The 9,927-nt window shown below is 38.0% G+C and overlaps 1 protein-coding gene across 1 annotated transcript in view; it reads right to left on the bottom strand.

The window, feature by feature from the left end:
* Positions 1-6,283: 6,283 nt before the first annotated feature.
* cebpz (CCAAT enhancer binding protein zeta) overlaps positions 6,284-9,927 on the bottom strand; it is a 27,054-nt gene continuing 23,410 nt past the window's right edge. Inside the window, exons 12-15 of the mRNA XM_084432042.1 lie at positions 9,264-9,442; positions 8,780-8,844; positions 8,334-8,415; positions 6,284-7,011 (exon numbers count right to left, since the gene is read on the bottom strand). Of these exons, the coding sequence (XP_084288168.1) occupies positions 6,857-7,011; positions 8,334-8,415; positions 8,780-8,844; positions 9,264-9,442 (481 nt within the window). The 3' untranslated portion in view covers positions 6,284-6,856. The remainder of the gene's footprint in view (positions 7,012-8,333; positions 8,416-8,779; positions 8,845-9,263; positions 9,443-9,927) is intronic.

Raw genomic sequence — 9,927 nt, 5'->3', positions numbered from 1 at the left:
GCGCTCAAATGCACATTCTTTATGTAATGTCAGAATTAAGTAATGTTACTGTAAATGTAAATGTATTTTTTGTACTCTTTGTATGCATGTGAAAAGTCCTTCTAGGGACGGACATTGCAAATTAGCCTTGGCTATAAAATGTTGTAGTGTGGTACAGGTTTATTGTTCACACATGTCCCTATTAAATAAATAAAATAAATAAATAATACATTTTATTTGATGGAAGTTAATTCAATAATTAAGAGCTTGATGAAAGATCAATATCAGTGATTCAGTCAAAATGAATCATAGCCCTAGTTAAATTAGGTGTTAACTTTTTACTCTCTTTCTTTTACTTACTTTTTTATTTTTTTTAATATATTTTTTTTAAATCAAATGCACATTCTTACGTGATCGGTCCTCAACCTCATCCCTCGGAAAACGTTCACTATGAGCTATGTAATATCACTGGTCAAAATGTTTAAGAATCATGTCATGAATCTTTTTTATTTTCATATTAGTTCTGAAGTAACTGTATTTTTAGGGGCCAAGCACCGAAGGTGCGTAGGCACCTATTGTATCTGTTCCCGTTCTTATTAGGGGCCAAGCACCGAAGGTGCGTAGGCACCTATTGTATCTGTTCCCGTTCCTATTATTAGGGGCCAAGCACCGAAGGTGTGTAGGCACCTATTGTATCTGTTCCCGTTCCTATTATTATTATTATTCTTCCGTTTCTTCCGACTGGGAGTCTATGGCAGCCCATAGAACCGATTGCGGGAAAGTTGTAATGGTTTGACATTCTGATAGAGGACAGTCCCAACATTAAATACACCAATTTTGGTGTTTCTAAGTCATTCCCTCTAGCGCCACCACCTGTCCAAAATTTCACTTTTATTTTGCTAATAACTTTTGAACAGTAAGGCCAATCAACAAAATTCTTTTTTTCTCTGATTCCTGAGCTCTTGTCGATTCGAGTGCACCCTATGATGTCATTTTCCGGCATATAAATATGGCCGCCATTTTGAATGACCTGAAAAAGCTACTTTTTCGAACTCGTCCTAGACGGTTTGTCCGATTTGCACGAAAATTGAACCAGATCATCTTCAGGTAGTGCTGACAAAAAGTTATGGAATTCAAATTGATTCGTCAAACCGTTTTCGAATAACGCTCGAACAAATTTTACGTAGCGCTTGCGAAAACAGTCGTAGGGCTGTATCTCCGCAACGCTTTATCGGATTCAGACCAAAATTGGTACATGTCATCACAAGCATGAACTGAGGCTACATGCTGTGTTTCGGCGCAGCGCCACCTACTGGTCCGGAGATATGGAAAATGGCTGTTTTTGCTTATAGCTTTTGAACAGTTTGTCCAAAAATCATAAAATTGGTCTCATTAGATTCAGGGCAACATGCCGATTCGACTGATATCCAATTTGACCATATCGGCCATTTTGACTGTCAGCCATTTTGAATTTTGTGCTAAAATGCTGTATTTTATGAACGCATGAACGAATTGTTACGAAACTTGGTATTGGTCATCATCACGATGTCCTGAAGAAGCGTGAGAAGTTTCGAAACAGCGCCACCTAGTGGTGACATTTTTTTCCCAAATGCTTATAACTTTGGTTGTGATCGACTTATTTTCACGAAACTCATCTCATTAGACTCCTGAATCGTTGCCGAGTCCCAAGATACCAAACATGCTAGGTTTCGCCTTATGGTTTGTGTAGCGTTGTGATTTAGCGCTTAAAAAACATTTGGCTATATCTTCGAAACCGCTAGTCTGATCGAGACGAAACCACCGTCAGAAGTTTGAAAACATAGGTCGATAGCTATACGCCAATGCCCAAATGCGAAAATATTGATGTTTAGGGGTAGTAAATTCCAATCAAAGTCATGTGTCAGTCATTTTTTACGTGTTTTTTCATATAAATGTCTATAACTCTGAAGCGAATTGAGATATTTTCACCAAAATCGACACAAATATGTATGGGCTCACTCTGAGGACACATAAAAAAAATGGTGTGACTGAGCCTCTTGGTGGCGCTATAACAGAACAAAACATGAAATTCCCATTGACTTCAATACAGTTTTGTGAAATAAAATGCTATACTAAACAAATGCATTGGTGTAATATTACGAAACTCAGAATGTGCCATCAGCTCCATCCCCTGAAGGTACCCAAAATATTTCGAGACAGCGCCACCTAGTGGTCCAAAGTAATAACAAAATTTCCAAAACTGCTAATAACTTTTGAATAAATCTGGCTATTGAAATGCCACTAGTCTTAATAGATTCCCTGGGTCAAGCCGAGAACATAGATACCAAGTTTTCCTTATTTGGCCAAACTTCCTGTCCGCCATCTTGATTTTCATTCAAAACCTACTTTTTCGAACTCCTCCTAGACCGTTTGTCCGATTTTCACCAAAATCGAATCGTATCATCTCCAGACTGTGCCGACTAAAAGTTATGGATTTCGTGTCGATAGACGAAACCGTTTTCGTATAGCGCAGCAGCAAAGTTGAGGCATGATGCCAAAATCACTATTCAGGCTTTATCTCTGAAATCCCTTGAAATATTGACACCAAACTTTGTATATGTCATTGTCACTTCACTCTGACCACATCACATCAGTTTTGTAACTGCTCCACCTATTGGTCGAAAGTGATAATCCATTAAATCATATTCTGAATTACTTTTTATATGATTTTTCAGCCATTTCGCCTAAAATCCTCTCTAAATGTCTTTAATTGCTCATTGTTGCAGTTGGTCTGACACCTTCAGCCATGTTGGCATATCCTGTCATCTGCTTGTGCTTGGCCCCGATAATTGCTGCTTGCAGCTATATTTTCTAGTTGTTATTATAAGGGTTTATATTATTGTCAGTTTAGCTCATAGTAATTCAATTTGTGAAATGAGACTATAGAATTAATATTCAGCAGTGGATTGAAGAACAAAGAAAGAACAGAAATTCATACAGGTTTTTGAACAACATGATGGTGAGTAAGTGATGACAGAATTTTCATTTTTGGGTGAACTATCCATTTAATGAGCTGTAGATAAACTCTTTGCAGTCAAGTCGATCTTGGCAAAGTTAAACGAAAGCTCAGATTTGAAGGTCAAGGATTCTTTGGATGGCAAGAGGGTATACAGTGAGGAAAATAAGTATTTGAACACCCTGCTATTTTGCAAGTTCTCCCACTTGGAAATCATGGAGGGGTCTGAAATTGCATTGAATAGGTGCATGTCCACTGTGAGAGACATAATCTAAAAAAAAAAAAATCCAGAAATCACAATGTATGATTTTTTAACTATTTATTTGTATGATACAGCTGCAAATAAGTATTTGAACACCTGAGAAAATCAATGTTAATATTTGGTACAGTAGCCTTTGTTTGCAATTACAGAGGTCAAACGTTTCCTGTAGTTTTTCACCAGGTTTGCACACACTGCAGGAGGGATTTTGGCCCACTCCTCCACACAGATCTTCTCTAGATCAGTCAGGTTTCTGGGCTGTCGCTAAGAAACACGGAGTTTGAGCTCCCTCCAAAGATTCTCTATTGGGTTTAGGTCTGGAGACTGGCTAGGCCACGCCAGAACCTTGATATGCTTCTTACAGAGCCACTCCTTGGTTATCCTGGCAGTGTGCTTCGGGTCATTGTCATGTTGGAAGACCCAGCCTCGACCCATCTTCAATGCTCTAACTGAGGGAAGGAGGATGTTCCCCAAAATCTCGCAATACATGGCCCCGGTCATCCTCTCCTTAATACAGTGCAGTCGCCCTGTCCCATGTGCAGAAAAACACCCCAAAGCATGATGCTACCACCCCCATGCTTCACAGTAGGGATGGTGTTCTTGGGATGGTACTCATCATTCTTCTTCCTCCAAACATGTTTAGTGGAATTATGACCAAAAAGTTCTATTTTGGTCTCATCTGACCACATGACTTTCTCCCATGACTCCTCTGGATCATCCAAATGGTCATTGGCAAACTTAAGACGGGCCTTGACGTGCTGGTTTAAGCAGGGGAACCTTCCGTGCCATGCATGATTTCAAACCATGACGTCTTAGTGTATTACCAACAGTAATCTTGGAAACGGTGGTTCCAGCTCTTTTCAGGTCATTGACCAGCTCCTCCCGTGTAGTTCTGGGCTGATTTCTCACCTTTCTTAGGATCATTGAGACCCCACGAGGTGAGATCTTGCATGGAGCCCCAGTCCGAGGGAGATTGACAGTCATGTTTAGCTTCTTCCATTTTCTAATGATTGCTCCAACAGTGGACCTTTTTTCACCAAGCTGCTTGGCAATTTCCCCGTACCCCTTTCCAGCCTTGTGGAGGTGTACAATTTTGTCTCTAGTGTCTTTGGACAGCTCTTTGGTCTTGGCCATGTTAGTAGTTGGATTCTTACTGATTGTATGGGGTGGACAGGTGTCTTTATGCAGCTAACGACCTCAAACAGGTGCATCTAATTTAGGATAATAAATGGAGTGGAGGTGGACATTTTAAAGGCAGACTAACAGGTCTTTGAGGGTCAGAATTCTAGCTGATAGACAGGTGTTCAAATACTTATTTGCAGCTGTATCATACAAATAAATAGTTAAAAAATCATATATTGTGATTTCTGGATTTTTATTTATTTATTATGTCTCTCACAGTGGACATGGACCTACGATGACAATTTCAGAAAACCCCTCCATGATTTCCAAGTGGGAGAACTTGCAAAATAGCAGGGTGTTCAAATACTTTTTTTCCTCACTGTATTAGATTTTTTTTCTGTGCAGTCAAGCACCAAAGTGTGTCATCCTTGTTTTACAGTAATTAGCGTAGTGTCCGTATGGTCATGTGATTCCCAACTTTCCATGATTTGGTGATGGATTTCATAATGGGGGTTATGATAAGTTCTAGCCAAAGTTCATTTAGGTCACTTTTCTTGAAATTAGTCAACAATCACAAACAAACACTTTCAGTATGCTTGTAAGTCATATTTTTATATGTAATAAATATTTAAAATCTTTTTTTTTTTTTTTTTCATGATTTAAATTATGTAAGTTATTGTCCACAGGTTTAGACAACTTTGTTCCTGGAAGGCCACAGTCCTGCAGAGTTTTGTTCTTTCCCTAAATAAACAATCCTGTCTGTAATTTTCAAGCAATTCTGAAGACATATAAATATTTTTTCGGTGTGTTTGATTAGGGAGAAAGTTAACTATGACTGTGGCCCTCCAGGACTGGAGTCGCTCAACATCTGAACTGGTTTGTGTGTTTGCTGCAGAATAAAAGGTCATTTGGACCTTTGGAACATGTAAGGAGTAAGGAAGCATCTACGAGTCTTTCATCATCTGTTTTAAGTCTTGCTTTTGGCCTCCTTGAGAGAATCTCTCTCTTCCTGTCTAATGCCACAGTATAGATAATCTACTCATCTGATCTGGTGCCATTTTTAATTTAAGATTTATGACTTCTTAATGGCTCAGTTGGCAATCCCTCATGTTGTCCTAGAATGTAAATCTGTTTTTAGGGTGACAGGTTTGGTCCACAAAAGGGCCTAATATGTTCCATTCACAGCCGGACTATTCAGTTTCTGCAGGGCCATGACCCACAGTTTAGTTCCAATCCTAATATTTAATCAGGATCTAATCTCTGCAGGTCATGGCTTCCCAGACACATCATTTAATAGTCCTGATATACAGCATCCTTTAATAACCTATTTGGGCTATAAAACAATAATGAAGATCGTTTCAATTACGAAACATTGAACTGACTCGAGCTGAATAATGACAGTTGTCTTCTGTAGAGCAGCTTTACATTTACTTTTTTTTAATTTTTTTTTTATTACTGCAAAATTGCTTTGAAACAATCTGTATTATATAAAAGTTGCTATATAAATAAGTGACTTGACTCTCTCCAAATGTGAGGAATAAAGTGAAGGGAACACAAATTGTCAATGTGTTCTCTAAATGTAAATATCTAGGGAGAACACAAGTTGTTTTTGTATACAATTTAAAGTTTCAATGTACAGCTATTACTTTTTAAATGGTTTTACAAAAAAGCTTCCCAACCACTAGAATATGGACATGTTTACTGTACCTTCTCATTATAAAAAAAAGAGGAATATTCTTGGTGTTCAGTATTTGACTTGTTTTCCAAATTTCAAATTTCAAAAGATTCTTAAATCCAGATGCATTTACTTGAGAAGCAATATGATTTAAGATAAGTCTACTTTTTCTGTGAAACTGACCAAAATGAAGAGTTTCTGATTACAGTGAGAACTGAGAACAAATATCTACCAATGGGCTCAGACAAATCAAACTAGTTCAAAGCTTTAATTAAACTGACATTTGCTCTTTGTTTTACATGTAAACAATTAATTGCATCTTTAATTTAAAAAAAAAAAGCAAAATAACTATGTTATGTCTTGCTTTCTAAGGATATTTGTACTTGAAAAGACATTAAGGGACTTTTTTTTTGCAGTGCATGCTATAATGCCATTACTTGTGCTCTGATTTAATACCTTTTTAAGACCTGCAGAAACCCTGATCTAATTAGTTTTTTCTTTTGTTTCCAGGTTAGTTGTATTTATTGTAAAAAGAAAATAAATTTCAAGCATTTTCAAGGGAGACGTTTAAATATAAAATGTTTAAAGCATAACAGAATCAAGCATTTTCCAAAGAATATACGAACCCTGGATTTAATACAACACGTGTGAAACAGCCAATATTGACTAAACCACTTAACAACACTACAGCTATAATATAATAGAAACATGGAATAGCATTCGTCCCTGTCCCGTATATTACAGGTTCTGTCAGTGGGCATGGTGCATGTATCCGTGAAGCAGTTTAGGAGGTCTGGTCCATCAAGCTGGAGAAGAAATTGAAGACTTAAGTTTTTATTTTCTTCCTATTGACACTCTGACGCTTTTTGGTTACTCCAAACTTTCTCTTGTTGAATGTGGCCTTTTTCCTCCTGAGAGTTTGGACATCTCTCCCAAGGATCCAGTCATTCCGTTGAACTTCCCACTTCAGCTGCTTAACACCTGATGGAAGAGACACAGGGAAATCAGGAAAAATTTCATTGCACAAAAGCAGCAAGTCTGTAGTTTCTTCTTTCAATAGATGTCACTCACAGAAACAGTTTATGCAAGAATGATATTAAAGGTGCTATAAGCGATGTCACACGTTTTTTAGGCCAAAACATTTTTTGTCACATACAGCAAACATCTCCTCACTATCCGCTAGCTGCCTGTCCCCTGAACACACTGTAAAAAAAAATGCGGTCTCTGTAGACACCACAGGCTCCACAAACTGCAACAAAAACAAACTGGGCTCACCCACACCATGAAACACAACAAACAGTGTTCCAGCCAATAACTGGCAAGAAGTATTTGAGGGTGGGGTTTGGGGGGTTAGTGCGCGTACACATGAAGGGGGTGTGGAGGAGAGAGAAGCATGAAGAGGGAAGTTTGAATTATGGCCGACACACGACCAAAGAGACGACGTTCCGATGAACAAATTGCAAAGAAGGATAAGGAACGCGCGAAGTACCGAATTTACATCGGAAAAATCTTCAAAAGGTGGCGAAAACTCCGCCGGCAGAAGGGATTCCAATCCGACATTCAGGTTGCTCTGTTTTTGCAGAACAGGTGGGTAAATCCATTTTTCTTTCTAAATTGACGTTCATGTTCGCCAAACCAACACAAGGATGTAATTAGCTAGAACTATGCAGTCAGCGTTAACTTTGGTGAATACAACATATATGTCTCTAGCAGCTAGCGATCAATCTCTATTGTAAATGATCAAGCAAATTCACAGTAGGACGACAATTTGTGTGAATGATTGTTTTCACCCACTGTTTGTTATGAATTTGAATATTCATTTATAGGCTATTGACAACTTTGACCAAATTTGTTTACGACGCCGCCGTTGTTTATGCTCACTGGGAAACGCGAAGCTAACGTTATCTTGCTATTATTGCGTCCTTGTATGGGAGCTATAGTTATAACCTCAGGTGGCGAAACGATTTTAAAATAATGTTTCTCTTTTTCTGCATTCTGTTCTGCAATATATAAAAGCATTTATCTAACTTGGCGACATTACACATTGAATGAAGTATTAGTAAAACTCAACTTTGTTTATAGTGACTACTTTGACTTTCCTTTATGCCGGAAGGGAGGGGAGGAGGGAGGAGACGGGATGAGGAGGAGGGAGGGTCTAGCTAGCCTCCGTTTTGTTTGACAACAATTCGAACGTCAACAAGAAGTTGCGTCTCCCGACATCGCTTAGAGCACCTTTAAGCATTTTAATTATATATATAAAAAAAATTCACTGGAAAACAAAAATATCTATTATCAGCACTCACCGGCTTTGTCCGTATTGGCCATTGCATTCATACCAGTGTTTTCAAACTTCAAGCCTGCATTTTCTTCCAGCAAACACCCAAACTGTTTAGAAAGACATTTCCGGTTCATTCAGCTGCATTAGAAAGGTGCTTAAAATCTCCTTTCTTGTGAACTAGGTGCACATCTAATTCACTAATAATTATTTAAACTGTAAACTGGTTTATTAAAGGTTACGGTTAAGCCCTTCCATATATTAGCAAGCTGTCTGTGTCATATAAAAAAAGATTGGAACATTCCTGCTGTTTAACTGTGTAAATGTACCTAAGAAATAAAGCAGGTTTAAAAGGCAAGGGGTGGTCACATCAAATATTGATTTAATTTAGTTTAAAAACAAACTAACAAGAAAAACATTGAGCATATCAAAAATACTTCTATGGATCTTGTATTTAACCCATAAACCATCTACCTCTTCAGCTGATGCAAACACTGCTTGGTCCTTTGTTCTTTTCTTTTTCTTTACAGGTTGAGCGCCTTTGGGACGATGGAATCACACACACACAAGAGAGAAAAAAAGTCGATTCAGTTGATTAGGAAAAAACATAAGGGTAAATCTCACAAAAACACTATTACATTATATACAGTAATGAGAGTTTGTGTAGAGTTGCATCTGCTTCAAATTTACTGCTCTGAAATACTGAAAACACCATAGCTGTATAGACCAGTTACCATTCCCAATTGATACAATGAAGGAGGATTTCACCAGGTTGTGTGATATTCACCAAAAAAAGCGATTCTTTAATCAGGGTCAGTCCAGCTGATACAATTACCTTTTTTCTTTCTTAGATTTCCAATGGAAATCGTTTCCATTTCTTCTCATTTTGCATTATCTTTGAAATTAGAAAAAAATCATACTTATAAGCTTGATAATGAAAATTGCTGTTTTGACACACCTGCTTCATCATCATCATCATCAGCATCTTCTGTGTCCATGAACTCTCCACCTTCATCCTCCAACTCATCTTCAAAATCCTCCATACTGCCCAGAGAGACCTCCTCATCATCAAGGTCATCGTCAGAGACATCAGAGTCTTCTGGATCTTCACCTTTCTTGGACTTAGGTGTCACATTGCTGCAACAAAGATCGTTTGGCCACGTTAACTGCTATTAACATTACTGGATTTTAAGATCATTTACAACGATATGTGCAAAAGAATATATTCACTAACACAACAAAACATCACCACAGCTTTGGAATACAAAAATAATTGTGCAATGTATTTGCAACCTTCCATGGATAGGCTATCCTAGAACAGTGGTTCTCAACTGGTTCGACCATGGGACCCACACTTTCCCATGGTCATCAAGCCGCGAGATAGATAGATAGATATATATATATATATATATATAGATATATATATATAGATATATATATATTAGGGATGGGAACGACACGGGATTTGGGAAATCGACTGTCGAGGACCATGTGTCGACTTTTTGTCGGATTGTCGGCCTTTCTTTTCTTTCTTTTTTTAAAGGGGGGGTGAAATGCTCATTTTCACTCAATCTCCTGTTAATCTTGAGTACCTATAGAGTAGTATTGCATCCTTCATATCT

The sequence above is a fragment of the Rutilus rutilus genome, assembly GCF_951802725.1.
Source record: "Rutilus rutilus genome assembly, chromosome: 15".
NCBI classification, from domain to species: Eukaryota; Metazoa; Chordata; class Actinopteri; order Cypriniformes; family Leuciscidae; genus Rutilus; species Rutilus rutilus.
The sequence above is the reverse complement of the archived record's forward strand: the minus strand, read 5'-3'. Positions and strand labels throughout refer to the sequence as shown.